An 18,101-nucleotide genomic window follows, 5' to 3' on the forward strand; every position below is an offset into this window, starting at 1 on the left:
TCCTTCTCTACCTCTCCGTTCAGCTGGTCTTTTCCCTGTGCGCAATCTCGCTTCCGTTCTTTCCAACTTCTTGCCCCCCTCCACTGGAATCTCCTTCCTCCGCCTCTCCGCTCTATCACCCCCCATCCTCTCTTTTGCTCTTCCTTAAAAACTCACTTACATCAATTGCCCGCTTGATTGTTACCGGTCGACCCTGAACAATGCCTTCTACTGCCACTTTAATGTACTGCTGATTGTTCTCTGTGAAGCGCTTTGGCTAAAAGTGCTATAGAAAATATAATAAAATACACTAAAATACAATACGTCTGGGGACTCATGCTCTGTAATGGGTGGTCAGCAGCAGCAATGGGCAAACTTCAATTCAGCGGTCCATCAGTGTTTCAGCTCCTCGCGCCTGACAGCAAATAGCAACATCGCAGTTCTCAGATGCCACTTCAGACTTTTCTTGCATCTGGAGTCCAGCACTCTGTTGAGGTGGCTTATGTTTGGTCAGTCCTGCATCAGGGAAGTCCGGAGGTTCTTCCAAGCGCTCGTGTTCGACTTAAAAGCAACGCACACAATCTGGTGTGCCTCGTCCTGGCTCTTAAGATCCAGCAGCAACTGCAGTGGAAATGCAACCAGCTTCGCAAGGATGTCCAGACGGGCTTACTTTGGAGTTGATGGGTCCCACCAACTCAAAGGGAGAAGAAGTCCTTGCAGGGCTTCGCTAGTCAAGGCGAAGTCGGAGCTTTAGCACAGCAACAGGGCTTCACCGGGCAAACCAACAATACAGGAGTTGCAGCAGGCGTCTCTCTTCCAAGTTCTTCAGATTCCTGCCTTTCAAGCCAAAAAGCTTCGCCTTTTATGCAGGTTTCTCCCATTTATTCCTGCCTAGCTGCCAATCACACAGCCAGCTGGCCAATAACCTTTGGGTGCATTCCTGAAACCAGGGGGATTAAGCATGGAGATTCGGTCACCTCCGTCACTTCCTGCCCCTGCCAGACATACTGGTGCCAGAGGCAGGCTTCACTCGTGAATCCCGCCAAAGACAAAAAACGAACAAAGGGACCAAACCTGGTTTGGCGTGCAGAGTAAATCTCACAAAGGACCTTTCCAACAGAAAATGGCGAAAAAAGAAGACCAGCGCCATTTTGACATAATGGGCACCAATGGGTGCCTTACCAGGGCTGCAAACGTCTTAAAGTCTGCATATGCTTGGTCCTCTCTTACAAGGTTGGGTTACTTGTGTTTCTGATTAGTGTGTATTTTTACATTGAAGTCTTTTTTATAGAAGAGTGGTTGGACATTCATTTATTTTGCAACCACAATAGTATTGTTTAGGTCTTTCTGTACCAGATAACCCTTCCTGTCCTTGACCCATGTTACCACAAGAGGTGAAGGAGGTACACCAGTCAGGCTTTGCCCAATTCACCTTTATGATTGGGATCACTGTTGGTTTAGTACTAAAGGGCTGAGTAAGAGTTGTATCCATTCCTCATCCTTATATTCCTGCAGAACAGTAGGAGGTTTGTCACATCAGAGCCATTTACAATTAACAGTTTCAAGGTTAGTTCTGGGGCTCTGCTGTGGAAGGATCGGTGGGCGATGCAATGGGTTTCAAACAGGGTTAAGGGTTTGGTGTGTCGGAGTGAAATGTTCCCACCTTTGCACTCCGAGGTCAAACTGCTGCAGTTTGTGCTACCTGGAGACAATTCGCAAGGCAGTACTGGAGGCCATTGAAAGGTGTTTGCATGGTCATTCTTCAAAGTAGAAGAATGTAACTGCCAGGGTTCTGCTTGAAAGGACAGGTATGGCATAATGGGTTGGATCAATCTAAAGTGGATGAAATAGTTTCCATAAAAACTTTGACTTATAGTCCCATGGTAAAACAGGTGTCTATAAAATTCCTGAAGTTTGCAAATGTCTGTTAGGGGTGAGGGTGGACCGCCATTCCTAAAGGGAAAGGGATCGTTATGGGTTTATCATCTTAGTTGGGAATTTCAAGATTTGTTTCCCATCCGGATGAGCTTTCATCTGTTGATGGCCATCCAGCGGCCTATTAGTGATAAACTTCCTATAGGTCCAGTTGGTACGTGCTAAAACGGGATTAATCTGTAGATTTTGGTGTCATCTGCAGAGTTACAGAAGGCAAGTCCTTGTTCTCTATTGAAGTCCGTGAGTGGGGACCATGTAGATGTTGAGGTGGCGTGAGACTGATCCCTGTGGGACGCATATCCTCAAACCCTCCTTTTTCAAGTACTGAGACACATGCACTGGTATGCATCAGACAACCCTTGCATTGGCCTAAATGTCTGGCATAAAAGTGCAAAGTGTCCAATTGTGGTCAAAAAGTATTTTTTCAAGCATAAGGGACAGTCATGTGAGGCGTGGAGAGTAAGAATTAAAAGTAGTAAACTTTTAAACAGTAATCATTTCCTTACCCTTCTGGAACTGAAGCAAAACAGATTGTTGTGAAATGCATACATTTTTAAATGCGTCTGTACACAGAGATGCAAACTTTACATGTTTGATGCTTTAACCATTGTGATCCAAACAGACTCCCTTTATTGGAGGTATACTCCTACTGAAGGGCTGCTCACGTCCTCAGCAGAACAGACCCCAGGTGGCTAGGAAAGACGCAAGAGTTCAACATTTAAACAGATAAACTAAATATACATCCTTTGAGGAAACCAATGATTTTTGTTAAATTAGAGCTTGCAAATTTCTTCAAGCCAATGAATTTAAAACTTTGTTTTAATATGGCTGTCCATTATTCTCTGATAAACAATGTTTTTTTACATATGCAGATACAAGGGCCGTCTTAGAGTATAGCGTACTTCCCAAAATCCTTTACAACACCTCAACTACATGTCAGTTCATTGCTGAACTGACAGCTCCCACTGATGTTCATCCGGCATCAGCAATTGACCACATTATACAGAGCGGACGTTACCTTTCTAGTAAGAGGTACCTCTATAGGAACAGGGATGACTTCAGCCAGCAAGCACCCATAGAAGGCGACCATGAACATCACCGGGTCACTGTTTGGATATACCAGAGCCACCTAAAGACAAAAATACAGAACACATTACGAAGAGGGAGGGCAGCTATACAAGTCTTTACTCATCCCCAACTTCAATCAAGCGTGCAAAATATACCTGCAGGCACAAACCTGCTCAGGAGGAAATGTTAACATACCACAGGGCACTTATTGCCTGAGAATTGTCATGAACAAATATACAATTATGAAACTTACATTTTTGCAAAGTCTTTGAGATGGTTGTGCTAGCATTTCCTAGTGGCTGGATCTTACCCTTGCCCACTTCATACATGTATGAATATCTAATATTTGCAAACACCTCGAGAGACACAATGGCCACTGTTGTGGTCAACACATGACATGCATTCTTTGAGCTGGACAGATTTTGACTTCTTGCACCCCTTTATTCTGGTTGTCTAATGCAGCTTTTTCCTTCGTTACCTCATATTTCCAATGCATGGTTTACTTTCTCTTTGTCCATTTTACATTACTAATGGATTACGGCTAACCTTCGCCAATATTGGTTTGAAATATATGTATCCTCATTCAATACTTTGCACAAAACCTTTTGCACCCAATAATCCTTCAAATGCTGTTTTATTGTGTGCACCTCACCAATTTGTCCAACTATGTGCCTGTGTATTTACTGTGGGACCACTGTCCGACATTGCTGCTTGTGTGTTTATCACCGTTATACAGCAAAGAAGGCAAGTATGCTAATAAGTCGGCACTTATAATAGGGACAGTATTCATGCAAAGCTACAACTCACTGCTGCCTTTGGGGGCAGAAAAAAGGCTGAAAGCAGCATGCACTAAGGGAAATCATATGGATGCCAATGGCCTGGGGCTTAACACAATAAGCAACAAGAAATGTTGAGATCCCTAATCAACACCAACAGTAATAAAAGGCAAGCAAATCAAGAAATGCCTTTACGGAAATATCATGAGATTGCACAGAAGCCCACATTTACCAATAACAACTTAAATGTCATTGCTTCATCCCCTTACACGGATGCCAGTTAAAATTAATCTGAACTGGCAAAAATTACTTTTTTAGCCTAAGCCCACCATTTCTGACTAAAACCTCCACAACAGGGAAGAAATAGTAAAAGAATAAAACAGTGAGGGGAAGAACAGGTACAAACAAGAAACATTGTATTACGACACACCTGCAGGTCTGCACATGAAATCAGGCACACCTTAAAACACGTGTGCACAATCTTCCACCATACCAGCTATCTGATGTGGAAACTAATATTTTAAATAAAATGTTAACATACATTTATTCACAAAATTTGCCTCCATTAATCGACTGACTCAACTAAACCATTGAGAATTGACCATCCGAGATCTCAAAGTTATGAATCCATCAATGTGAAATTCATGAACACAGACTAGGAAGATGAAATGTCCAGGGGGAGACATTTCCAAGTTGCAAGCTACAAGGCAGCCATAAAAAAGTCACTCGCCACCTCAATTCTAAACATCTTCACAGAATACAATTTCCAACTCACCAAGAGTCAATTTTCACTGGCCAGTGGTGCACGCAACATTTTACCCCTGAATGGTCAATTTTGGTCTGCCAGTGTAAAACACTTGAGACCGATTCAAATTACAATGCAGAAAGACCTTTCCATCAAGTATGATCATGTTTGCGCTTTACAAAATTGTTGAAGGGTTCAACAAGTTAGAGAACACCACATATAAAGCAACCTGTACAATGGAAAAGGAACACATTGCACCAGACAATGTGAACAAATAATAAAGAACTGGCCAAAAGGCAGGGAAAGGTGGAAATGCAGTTTTCATAAACAAGAGTGACTGCATTCAAGTTCGGCTCAAGCAATAGAGACAAAAATTCTTAATCGCTCTCAGGCACATGGAAGCCATAAGCATGCTGCAAACATACCGTGCTACTTCAAACATTCGAGCATAAATGCAGCCACAAAAGGAATAACAAATTCAATCTAAAATGTTCAATCAAGGAACAGAGACGCAAAGAAACTAGTCAACTTTGCTTTTTAATAAGAATAAACCAATTACACCAATAAGCAATCCAAGCAAAGTTTAAGCTGGGACAATATCAACAGTCCTTTATAACCATTCGTCAAGGCCCCGAAGAAGCACAAGTAAGGTACATTATCCACTTGTGTGTGCAGCAAGTGCAGGCCAAATGGCAAAGCATTATAGATCGGATTGACTGATATTTAGTTAATATGGCAATTGTAACTTTCCCATAATGATCCCAGGATATGGCATTCAGGTATTAGCCAAAGTGACCTTCTGCACAATTGACCTTTATATTATTTTAGTTATTTTATGTATGTATTGGGTTGGTTTTGGATTATAAATAATATAAGGGGATTGGGTGAGGGGTTGGGAGGGGGGGGGGTTGGATTGGGTGGAGGGCTGCGAGGGGATTCCCCCCGCATACATGTCCTAATTGACTTTCTAAATTAGGTCAATTCTCCCAAGGTCAATTGTGAAAAGGTCAATTAGTATGCAACCGGCATTCATAGCCAAGGATTATTGACATTTTGTAATATGCTCACACTATTTTGGTAAATAAAACTTTTAATATCATTGGAGTCACCCAGGACTACTCTGCTCCAACACAAAACATATGCCTGCTGTCCAGCCTCACCAACACTCTCATAACACAGATTTCCAGCCTGGTGCCCCACTTTTGGCAGCTGGAGCACAGCGATATACTGTATTTTGCCCTGATCACACTTTATTTAAGTGGGACAGCAAGGATTTCAGACATTTTAGACTGGTAATCACATATCTTCGCATCCTTAGCTGACAGAAATATTAGTTAAGGTGCAGCTTTAAAGAACTAAAATGATACTTTTTATAGAGAGGACATGAGAACTATGCATATCACACTGTAAACCAAAATGAAAACGAATATATATTTGGGTTAGTGAAAAACCCATCATTGTAGAATTATTTTCCTAATCCACAATGGAGCAAAACAAGCACAAGAATGCCAAGTCAAGTCAGCCTAAACTAACGTATCCGGGGTGTTGCATCTGCACTTTCAATTCTTAAAGAGATAACATAACTGACCAGCATAGCCGTTTATAATAGTTTGACCCAGGCAGTTTAGGATGGAGGTTAAGAAAAGGTTAAACTCCGCACAAAAGCAAATGCTTTTTTTGGTGCATGTCAAATGTTCAGATGGATTTCTAGAATCTAGCATGCTGGACAGAGTTTAGGGGGACACCCTAACCGGGAGACTCTCTTTAATGTACTTGGGTGAATGAACTACAGTTCCCAAAAGGTAAAGAGGGATTTTCATCCCCCTTTTCATTTTATATATTGTGAGCCAGCACACCCCACTTTATGAGAAGTGGTGGGGGGGGGGGGGTGCAATGTATCCCCTTGCTTACATACCCTATAATTGCAAGTTTACTTGCATGGCTGGTGGCAGTGGTTTTACCTTAGTGAATTTTTAGTCTTATTAATCACAAGCTAACTCAGGCTCTAATTTCTCGTTTGCATGTAGTTTGAGATCTTCCACTGATATTCTAGGTGGGAACGACCTCAGTGGAAGTTTTGACTTCGGTGGAAATCCTTAGTATTCCACGCCCAGGCTCCAGAGTGTCTGAGAAGGCAGAAAGCGAGGGAGGAGTCCAAAACTCAGCAGACCTTTGTCTTTTGTCTTTCACCTTGCCTGAAAGGAACTCAGTCTCAATGTGGGAAGGTGGGGGTGGGGGTGGAGTGCAGACCACCCATTTATGTAAACCGCAGGAAGAGATTGCAGAAGTTGAGTTGTAGTTCCTGATAAATACTCCGAACCTGGAAGCTGCTGACAAGTTGACCACTGGAGCTGAAACCCAAGAGGAAGAAAAGATGGCTGTAGCAATTTCCAACAACCGGAACGCCTGCTCTGTAACCAGAGCCCGATGCAACTCTTCCTTCCATTGGGGTGTCCCGAATGAGACTCCTACCCAGAGGCTCATCAGATCCACTAGTCTCAGTAAGACCTGCATTTTGAGCTATCCCACAATGCTCTTGCGACCTTGCTGGGCTGCAAACCGCCAATATCCTGGGACCTGAAGCCTGAATGTGGTGCATGTTCTTCTGAGGTCAGAATCTGTCCGAAACTTTGCTGGACTCATGCTGGATATTCAGGGACACAATTTGAATCTCTAAAGTTCCCTCACCAGAGTGCAGGACCGAGGGAGTGAATAGAATCCCACCAATGATATTTGTTCTTCATCTGGCTCCTGTAAAAAGGCGCTAAATACACACAGCTGCAGGAATCTGAAGAGTACTTTGCTGGAAGCAAACTTCTCAGACTGTTGCTGCAGGTTCCCATCCAGTGTATAGTACCTTCATCTCCAGACCAAGAATCCAGTGACCGGGTCCTGTGCTGCTACATCCTGAAGGTATCCACTCTGAAGCTTTTCTTTTCTTCTACGGTAATGTGTGGGCTTGGGTAATACTTACCTTAAGTCTGGTGTGCATCCGGTGAGTGAGTGGGTGATTTGCCTGGGCGGCGAGTTTACCCATACCACTTGTCCAGGCCTAATGCTGGAACACACAGAGGGAGCCCTCTGTGATGTCCTTGAACACTAACTCTAAAAGTGAATACCTACTTGTTTAAGAAGATCTTCTATTGAACATTCACTTTCCTGCAACTGAACCCTATCTCGACCTGCCTACAGCTGGTACCTAGACCACTAGGGTCCCTCTTCTGCCTCAGAGAACTCATGCACTAGACTATAGAAGGACTGAATAAGAAAAGGATTCTGTCTTGAAAGTATAAGAAGTGTAAAAGTACTTACTTGCTAAAGAGGTTTATGTAATGTCATTAAGTTTATGCTTAACTTTGAGTTGCATTCTGCCCCTCTAATACGTGTACAAGTTGCTTTACTAACTTTGAATGGCGTTTCCCCCCCCTTCTGAAAAGTAAGTGTTGATACTGTTTTAGTATTCTTAACTGAATAAGTGTAAAAGCTCACCAATAGGGTGTACCTACCTCGAAATGCATGGTGTCTTTCTTAAATTGTAACTATGGGTTATGCTTGCCCTGGTCTGCTTTACAGATTCTAAAACAGTCTTAGGGTTTATACCTACCTTTGAGTAGCAGGAGGCACCTTTAAAAACTATATAGGTATTACCTTGATTAGCTGCTGCTCTTCTAAACCAGAGTTGTGCTTCCCTGAATTGCTCTGGTGCTCTTCTATAATTGTTTCAGAAAGTTTGTACTTACCATAGAAACTGTATTATACACTTCTCAAACGTATACTGGGTATAACTAGCTATTAGGTAGCGGACAGTTATGTACCAATAGGTCAATTACTCACCTTGAAATACTTTGTGTAAAGTGTAATAGGGTTTTGCTTTCCCTGATTTGCTGAGTGCATTCTAAAATAGTTATTGCCTGTTCATACTTATCATTGATTAGCTTAAGGCCCCTCCATAAGTATACAAGTCGATTTACTAGCTCTGAACAGAGTTCTACAAAGTAATGTTGCAAGGTATATACTTGTAAAAGGGTTGGTTTATTATGTGATTTCATAACGGAGTGTCACTGCATGACTGACCGGTTCTACTACCCTCGAAATATTGAATGTAGTCTAAAAGTATATCTAACCTGGTACTAACCCCCAAAAATAGTGTATTACTATCCTGAATGTTTTATTTATTTATTCAATTAGCATTTTTAAAACGCTCACACAGCCCGCAGGCAAAGAGGCGCTGTTAAAGGAATTGTTTGTTGCGTAATTGTTTTTTTTGTCTTAGTTGCATATTTATAACGTGCTTAAATACCCAGAGGTTTCTAAGCTGTGTTGCTTCGTGACGTCTTGCTTCCAAGGTGAACACATTGCCGCTGAGCTATCCTCCCGGGACAAAAACTTTAGGTTTGGCTCACCTTGACTTGCTTCTTGCTCCTCTAAGGTTAACACCTTGGTTTGCACACCATATTCTACGAGTTCGTTTTTATGATTGTGTTTATGTGATGTTTTAGTACTTATCCAAGAATGACCTTTGTCTACTTGTATTTAAATAAACCATTAAACCCTTTATTTTTTTACAATACCTACCTAGTGTTTGTGTTTCTTTGGACCATATGTACCGTATAATTCCTTTGTACCAAACTACAGCCCTCTCTCCCTCCTAAGATAAGCCTGGCTGCTCTGTCCATGCTACCAACATTCTCGGATGGAACAGCCTTATAGTAAGAGTGGAGCTTGTGTACTGTCTCAGATGTATGTTTTATGAAGCCCCCTAGTTGGACTTTAGAAAAACTGTCCTAGCAGGCATCACCAACACGCAAAAGCTGGGGCATTCCAAGGCAAGTGTGTGGCCTTCTATGGGATTTCTTGACCTAGCAAAGCAGGAAAAAGGCCAAAACACAATATGGCGAAAGAACAAGCATACCTCTTGTGGCGTGGCGACTTTAGGAGCACTAGCCACGTTTAGTAGCCATACACAGTAAACGTGAATTTGCACACTAGAAATAACAAATGGTAAAAATCTAACTGCTGCCACCCCGCTTGTCGTCAGGAATATATAAAATTAACCAAACATCAAGTGTTAGAGACTAGGGCAATACAAAAGTATTGCCAATGCACTGAATTGTAAGATGGCGTGTTCAAGGTTTTACAATTTCTCAGTTCTTATATTCTGAAGGACTGATCAGTTTCCCCATAACAAAATGAGCAAAAGGCCAGTGGAGTTAACGTTCCTGCAAAAGTCAGGACCGATTCAAAAACATTAAGTTTGGGGGCCATAGAATATGGAGGAAAGGTTGACAAAAGAGAAATCTTTCGAAACCACCAACAAACAGAAAACAACTATGCGGGTTAAAAAGGGGATTCCATTTCTGACATTCTTCATTGTCTTGGGAGACTTTACAAGCTTAGTGGTATTGGGGCCCTTCTGGTGCAAACGTGCCTGTACAATGCTTACCACCTAATGGTTACACATGGCCAGTCGCAGCCAATGAATGATCCATTCCCTGATGCCAGGCACCGAAAGAGCATTGCAAAGAAAAACACTGCAGAAGACCTGAGTGAAAAAAAGCAGGCCCTACTCTACGATTCCTCACCAGCATGACAATTCCTGAGGTAGCAAGGGAATATTGCAGGCTGTGAAGGTGGGGCAGCACGTCAGGCAGGCGCTTCGTGCCACAAGCGAGGCAAGTTTAACAACATTTTGCACAATTGAAAGCCTTGTGTCTTCCAACTGAAGGCTTTAAACTCCGGTTTAGCCAGCCACTTTGCCCCAGGCCAGCCTGGCGGCTCACCGACTTCTAATGTGGAGGGCAGCATACAAATGGTTAAACCAGTTGTATTAATGCTCAAGGCACATCAACAAGTCCGAACACTAATCAAAATATGTATTACATTTAAATTGCTCAAATACAAGTTGTACACACCAGTGAACTACAATACTGAAAACACCTGTCTCCCAAAACGATACCAAAAGTGCAAATTACAAAAAAAATGTGTTTTCTTTCGCAGAACAATTAGTTGACACCAACTCGCATCATACAACCCCTTTACATTTATCCCCAAAACACAACTATTATTCAATGCTTGGCGAGCACTATCAGCTTATATACCTTTCACCGTTCTCATTTTCAAAATCACTATTGGGTCAGTTCCAATCCTGATAAACAGATGGGGATATTCCACAACAGGGGTCCCAAGTCAAAGGCGAAGGGCCCGATTCACAGAAGCAGTTTAAAATGGAGCAATACCATAGGAAAACACTATGAATCATGCCCCAAGTATTGCAAATGGCTCAAATCACAGGACTATTAAACTTAATCCAACTACAGCTGGTTGGTATATTCAAGCATGAATGCACATTTACAAAACGCGCAACCATGCACTGGCACTAGAATGACTAAGATTACATTATAAACAACTGATAGACTTGAGGAAGCTAAAGTTTTAGACAACTTTGGGGAGGGATCAAGATGGCCGATGGCCAACGATCACCTTTCTCTGATCCACCACTTCACGACATAAAATTGTGCTTTATGCCCATGGTATCCCCCCTATTGGGTAATTCAGAAATGTTGCCTGGTTCGTAGCAGAGACTAGCGTATGCCCCCCCCTCCCCAACCCCCACGCCCTGCTCGACCCACGCTTCTCCAAGGAATGCCGATGCGCCCCCCCCCCTCTGGGGGCTCAGTATGGAAGGAGTGTGAGGAAACGGGGGCTAGTGGGGGAGGGAGATAGATCTAGATAGATCTAGATAGATCTATGCTTTTCCCCTCGTTTGTATACTGATATTGATGAATTCCTTTTATTTTAAACACAGTAGGAAAGTGATAATTGTTTTAGGAAATGCTTTTTTAACATTGTCATTTTAAAATGCAAAAGTTTGTTCTTGAATGAATAGAAACTAAAAGCATTAAATAAAAAAAAGAATGAAATATTACGAGAGGAGTTATTTCGCATGTGGAAGGAATACAGTAGCTACTGCTGCCTGCGCAAAGAGGCTTTCTTCAGTGGCTTAGAATCAACCAACAAGAACACTCAGATCAAGCACCGAGATTCGCCTGGAACCGAAACCCTACAACAAAAAACTTGGAGGATCCTCCTTCCCTCACCAAGTGCCGAAAACCTGGCCCAACATCCCAAAGTACATCCGTAACACAAGAAGCCACCTACTATTCAGGAAACGACTCAAAACTTGGCTCTTCACATCATAACTAGAAAGCCCGGCCACAGGGGCACACACAACTAAAATATCGATGAACGAAGAGACGGGTCCTGATCCACACCAAGCAAACAATGGAAAAACCTTAAGGAAAATATCCCACGACTTACCGGAGGCAGCCGAAATAGGACTAAAAACTGACTATATAGCAAGAAAAAGGACAAACACCAGGACGACTCATTAGGACCATGACCCTAAACTATAACCACACACAACAGACATAATCATGGCAGATAGCCAGGGAATAGGAAACCCTGTACCATTAGCACCCACCCAGAGGGTGAGAAACAGAATAAGCACCCACACTACACAACGTCCACCAAGATACAGCGGGAAGCACAAGGTGCCATCACACAGTAAACTACAACTAAACAACCCAAGGAAGTCACCCTGTGGAAAGCAAAGAACCAACTGAAAGATAGTCATGGCAGGAGGAAATGAATAACTGAATATACAGGCTGACCTAGACGGATACACTAGGACGCCCCATCAACAGCACTCCGACCCTGAACCATTCAAAGCCTCAACCGAACAGGGTCATTTTAGACAACACGAGAATAGTTACTACCAACCCAGCTCCACACCCGAAGGAAAGGTTTAAACAGACCTATCGCTCCATGGTAGAAGATGGTAGGCACTCCATACAATACTCACGACGATACAGCTGGATCAGCGCAGCACCACCACAGCGAGATGGCCCATAAGGTGCCAGCAACAACCCTACCCACAGGGATACAGCCCGAACGGAACCAGAAGTACCTGACAAAAACCGGACATCAGAATACAGACCCCACTAACCCCAACCCTCTACTTTCTGCAAGCCACACAACCATTTCTCTCCCAGCAATCCACACACACTCTACCATAGCAAAACACAAACAGCACCCACAGCACACGAGGTCTCGCCTGATCCAATACTTGCACCAAAGCCCAGCACTCGGTGTATACCGAGCGGAAGCTGCCAACAGCACACCACTTCTCCCACTCTTACTCCACTCCTCCTGACTAACCTTACCCGCCCTCCTTCCTGTTCGCAGATCCGCCAGAGCACCTAGGGACCAATTCCGTTGGTGACGGTGCGCTATATAAATACCTTTAACATAACACATAGCAATTGCAACAAATACAAACTGTCTGAACAGTGCCAATCATGAAGGGGGCAGAGGAAGTAAATCTGAAGGGAAAAGTCTTTGCATGCAAGCCCTGAGGCCATACCGCCAGATAAAGTTTTAATGCCAGTCCCAGACGCTACTGAGGAGGTTGACCTGGTAACCCAGTCTGAACCAGGTGAAACTGTTAGTGTCATGGCAAGTACGAGGGAGCAAGTGCTTGAGACTATTGCTATAGAGCAAACCTTTTTTAATGCACCAAATGGAAGTTGCAGATCAAAGTGCAAGAAACGTGCTTCACAGCCACAACGTCCGCAGGGGGGCAAGGATGTCAAGCCAAATCCGGCTTTGTGGAAAAATAGAAATGTTGTGCAACAGCCCAGGGCTATTGGCCGTAGGACTGGCAGAGATGACAAATATACTGTTACTAATGTACTAGCAGACAGCACCCTTCGAGAAGTTGAATTGTGGGGCCCTCTGGACAAGGAACAAGTTACTTACCTGTAACTTGTTCTCAAGCATTGGTCTGGCATGGATTCACATGCTCAGGAATATTCTGCCGTCAGGCTGGGAATCCTTGGTAAAGAAAAAAATCAGTTTGGTTATTAGTAGAAAGACAGTTTAGAAACTAATCACTGGTCTCTGGGTCATACTGCCCCCAGCCAATGACTGCCCTCTATCTAAGCCCCCTCCTCTGGCAGCCATCTTCTGATTTGGTAGCACTTAAAGTGGTAGTAGGACAAAGAAGAGCCACAGAGGGGTTGGAGGGAGGGTTCGCAAGTGAATCCATGCCAGACCCATGCTGGAGAACAACAGTTAAAGGTAAGTAACGTGTCCTTCTCCAGCATGGGGTCTGGCATGGATTCACATGCTCATGAATACAAGAATACATAGCAGTACACATGCACAACCACGGGAGGGTGCAAGGTTCAACATTAAGCATCTCTTACCTCCTCACCAGGCTCACCTCCAAGCGGTCAGGTCACGCAGCACTGCTTAGCAAACTCTAGACTCCTCCCTGGAATCCCGGTCGACGCAGTAGAATTTGGTGAAGGTGTCCGTCCACCTCCACGTAGCAGCCCTGCAGATGTCCAGCAGGAGCAAACCAGACAGGAGAGGCGTAGTAGCAGCGATTGCTCTGGTCGAATTGGTTCTCGGACGGCTGGGCAACAGTCAGTTTGCCAACCGGTGACAGTGTATGATGCAGCCGGAGAGCCATCTGAAAATGGAAGCCTTTGAGAGGGCCTTCCCTTGGTTCACAGGGCCAACGTTCACAAACAGCTGAGATGTCTTTGTGCGGTCCATGTATAACTTCAGCGCTCTAGCCACATCCAGCGAGTGCAAAGTCCTCACAGCCGGCGACAAAGGCGACGGGAAGAAAACAGGCAACACCAAGGGCTCGTTGAGATTGAAGTCCAACGGCACCTTGGGCATGAAGGAGGGGTGCATCCTCAGCACTACCCTCGTCTCGTGGGATGTCAGGTACGGGGGCTTACAGGAGAGGGCCTGGATCTCTGCCACTCGTGCGCAGGTGATGACCACAAGAAACGCCGTCTTCCACGATAGAAATATCAGCGGCGCCGAATGCAAAGGCTCGAATGGCGGACCCATGCGGCTAGTCAGCACCACGTTGAGCTCCCACGCCGGGGCCGGAGCCTTCACCGGCTGGAAAACGAGTGGAACAGCCCTTTCATGAACTACTTGACCAGGTGGTGGGACCACAGCGACGACCGCCTCGGAGTTCTGGTGTAGCGATAGATAGCGCCAGATGAATTTTGATGGAGGCGTGTGCCAGCCCGGCACTGGCCAGTGACAGCAAGTACGGCAGCACTTGAGGAGCTGTAATCCGCAGAGGGTTGCTCTTCTATGCACGGCACCAGACAGAACCTCTTCCATTTATGTCCATAGCACTTAAGAGTCGAGGAAGCCCTGGCCTTGGCAAGATCCTCCTTGCAGTCCGCCAGGATATCGTAGCCTCCGAACTCTAGTGCTGCAGGAGCCAGGCCTGCAGGTTCAGCGATCCTGGGTCGTGATGCAGGATCGCGCCTCCTTCCCTGGCGAGAAGATCCACGTCCGTCGGCAGCTTGACTGGAGGGGACGCTGACATGTCCAGAAGGTCCGGGAACCATATCTGCCTCGGCCACGCCGGTGCGACAAGGATCATCCTGCACCGGGACCGTTGAGTTGACTGATGAGTCGCACGAGCAACGGCAACGCATAGAGGAACAGGCTGTCCCAGGGGAAGGAGAATGCATCCCCCATGCTCCCCGGCTGGGGAAACCTGCTGGCGATCCTCCGGCACTTGTGTTCGTCGCCGTCAACAGATCGATCTGGGAATTGCCCCATCGTCGGAATAGGCAATCTACTTTATCTTGCCGAAGTTCCCATGCATGGGAGGAGCGCAGCTCCCTGCTGAGTCGGCAACGGTGTTCTTTACTCCTGCCAGGTGAAAGGGTACCAGGAACATCCCCCTAGGTGACGGACCAGTGCCACATATCCTGTACTTCCTTGGAGAGAGCTGGGGGATCTGGTGCCCCCCTGCTTCCAGACGTAGAACATTGTGGTGGTGTTGTCGGTGAAGACCCTTACCACTTTGCCCTTGAGGGACGGAAGGACTTGAGCGCCCAGAACACGGCCCAAAGCTCCAGGACGTTGATGTGCAGTGACCTCTCCTCTGGGAGCCAAATGCCTCTTGCGTGGAGATCGGTGGTGTTCGCGCCCATCCCATCAGGGAGGCGTCCATCGTCACTGTCTCCCGATGCACTGGGGTCTGGAAGTCCATGCCCGCCGCAAGGTGCGCAGGAATGCGCCACCACTGGATCGCTTGACAGAAAGTACCGTTGAGGGAGATCTTATCTTCAAAGCTTCCCGCCACTTGAATCCACCGGGCATCGAGGAACTCCTGCAGCAGCCGCATCTGCAACCTGCACAGTCGCACATGACGGCATCATGACAAGCAGGGACTTGATGGACCTCATCCTGGCAACTTCCATGGTCAACAGCCGTTGTACCTTGCCACCGTGTTGAGCCTGGTCCCTAGGAACAGGGCATCCTGCGATGGCACTAAGCAGGACTTTGCAAAGTTGATCAAGAACCGCAGTACTGTGAGCAGGCGGATAGTCCTCGCCGTGTGGTTGACGGCGAATTCCCTTGACTTTGCTCGGATGAGCCAATTGTCCAGATAGGGGTAGAGGTGGATCCCCTGCAGGCGCACCACCGGTGCCAGGCACTTTGTGAAGACGCCTGGTGCCTACTTCATACCGAAGGGCAGTGCCCTGAACTGATACTGCCGCCCCTGGACTATGAAGCGTAGAAACATCCGATGTCCTTTGTGTATGGGGATGTGGAAGTATGCATCCTCCAGGTCCAGCGACGACCGAAAGTCCCCTTCTTCCAGCTGTCCCAGCACGTGCTTAAGGGTGACCATCCGGAATTTTTGGGATTTTACGTACCCGTTAAGGCGGCAGAGGTCCAGGATAGGCCGCCAGTCTTCTTTCGGACGAGGAAATACCTTGAGTATACTCCAGAGCCCAGAGCCTCTTTGGGATGTGTTCTATTGTGCCCTTCACGCCTTTTGCCAGCATCGCGCGTACCTCCAGAAGTAGTTGTGGGATGTGGTTTTCTTTCCTGGCCACCGGTGGAAAGTCTGGGCACTTCCTTTGGAACTCCAGAGTGTGCCCGTGGACCAGGGCATTCAGCACCCAACGGTCGGTGGAGATGGATTCTCACATGCTGACGAATTTTGCCAGCCGGCCTCCCACCAGGGTGCTCAGGTGGGGGCCTGACATCACAGCCGGTTCAGTCCTGCTTCGCCGAGGCCTTGCCCCCTTGGCAACGATGTACACCAGCCTTGTTGCGGCCTCTGTAAGCTTGCTGCGACGACGGGCCGCCAGGCGGTATGACCAAGAGCTGCCACTGAATCCTTTGGAGGCACCTTGGGACTTGCCTCTGGAGGTCCGAAAGGACAGCCATTGCTGATGTAGCGTGCCCAAGATACGGGCCGTTTCGGTGTCCACCTTGATGGTCTGCAGTGACTCGTCCACTGCCCTGCCGAACTGGTTGTTCCCGTCGAAGGGAATGTCCAGTACCCTGGTCTGTAAATCCTGATGGAAATCGGTGGCCCTCAGTCAACCGCGCCAGCGAAGGCAAACGCTGTTGCCCATCTGGCAAAAACCAGTGTCAGCGATGTCAGTGGCTACCGTGATGGCGTGGTCAGAAGCCACCTCGCCCTCCTGCAGGATTTCAAGGGCCTCCACACTCTTGTCAGCTGGGAGAAAGTCCAGGAGGTGGGCGATTTTAAACCACAGCTCCCCATCGTAGCGGGCCATGATAGCGAGAGCATTGGCCGTCTTAATGGCCGTCGCTGCCGATGAGATGACCAGACGTCCCACGGCATCCAGCTTCTTCCCCTCGCCGTCCAGCGAGGAAGTAGAAGTAGATGCCGTCGCCCCTGCCGATTTCTTCTTGGCCGCTGCAGAGACCACCGAGTCCGGGGACGGCTGTGCCCTGAGGCACACACAGGAGCGGAATCTGGGACCCGGTACTTCTTCTCATACCTGTCTCTCTTTGCAGGGGCAGTGGACAGGTTCTTCAGAAGGGACAGCCCCTTGTCCCAGATGTCGCCCAACAGCGGGACAGAGTACGGTCTTCCTCTTGGCCTCTCGTTGTTGATAAATGAATCCCTCCTTCTGCTCTTCGGGACTTAACTGGAAAAGCTCTGAGGCCCTGGCGATCATGGCATGGAACAAGCCAATTTCATTGGGAGGGGAAGCCCGGGGAGGGGGCGATGGGAGATCTGTTCCGTCGTCTCCGCCGTCATCGTCCGTCCCCGTCGTCGCCATCTCAGTCTCTGTCTCATACCTCGGCTGAGGGGATGGAGTCTAAGGATGGAAAGGTGGGGGTGGATGGACTCTACTCCGCTTGGCTGGAGGGCTCGCCGACGGCCCAGGCGCTGCTGGATCGTCCGCCGACGGTAAGAAGAACCTTGTCCTTATCCCTGTGCACAGGGTGTGCAGCATCAGCAAGATGTCTTCCGACCTGTCCGACTATGTTGGCATCGGTTGCGACGGAGCGTCGGCAGAGGCTCCCCGGTTCCTAGTCAACCTGCTGTTCTTCGTTGGCTCCCCCCTTGCACTCTAGGTACGCCTTGTCGGGATCCTTCCCGCAGGCCCAGACCTCCTCGAACCTCTTGTCCAGGACTGCCTTGATGACCGACAGCTTGTCCCCGGAGGAGGTATCCGAGTCCGCTAGGACTAGTGCGCCCCTCCTCTCCTTCTCAGCCC

At 46.8% G+C, this 18,101-nt stretch overlaps 1 protein-coding gene across 3 annotated transcripts in view; it reads right to left on the bottom strand.

Annotated features, from left to right (window-relative positions):
• Window positions 1-18,101, bottom strand: part of DIP2B (disco interacting protein 2 homolog B) — a 1,149,028-nt gene that overhangs the window by 672,370 nt on the left and 458,557 nt on the right. For 2 of the 3 annotated variants that reach the window (XM_069653447.1, XM_069653449.1), the window contains exon 10: window positions 2,933-3,043. In XM_069653447.1, the coding sequence (XP_069509548.1) occupies window positions 2,933-3,043 (111 nt within the window). The remainder of the gene's footprint in view (window positions 1-2,932; window positions 3,044-18,101) is intronic. The other variant, XM_069653448.1, reaches the window with a different exon arrangement.

The sequence above is a fragment of the Ambystoma mexicanum genome, chromosome 3q (genome assembly GCF_040938575.1).
Source record: "Ambystoma mexicanum isolate Mex_15411 chromosome 3q, UKY_AmexF1_1, whole genome shotgun sequence".
Taxonomy (NCBI): domain Eukaryota; kingdom Metazoa; phylum Chordata; class Amphibia; order Caudata; family Ambystomatidae; genus Ambystoma; species Ambystoma mexicanum.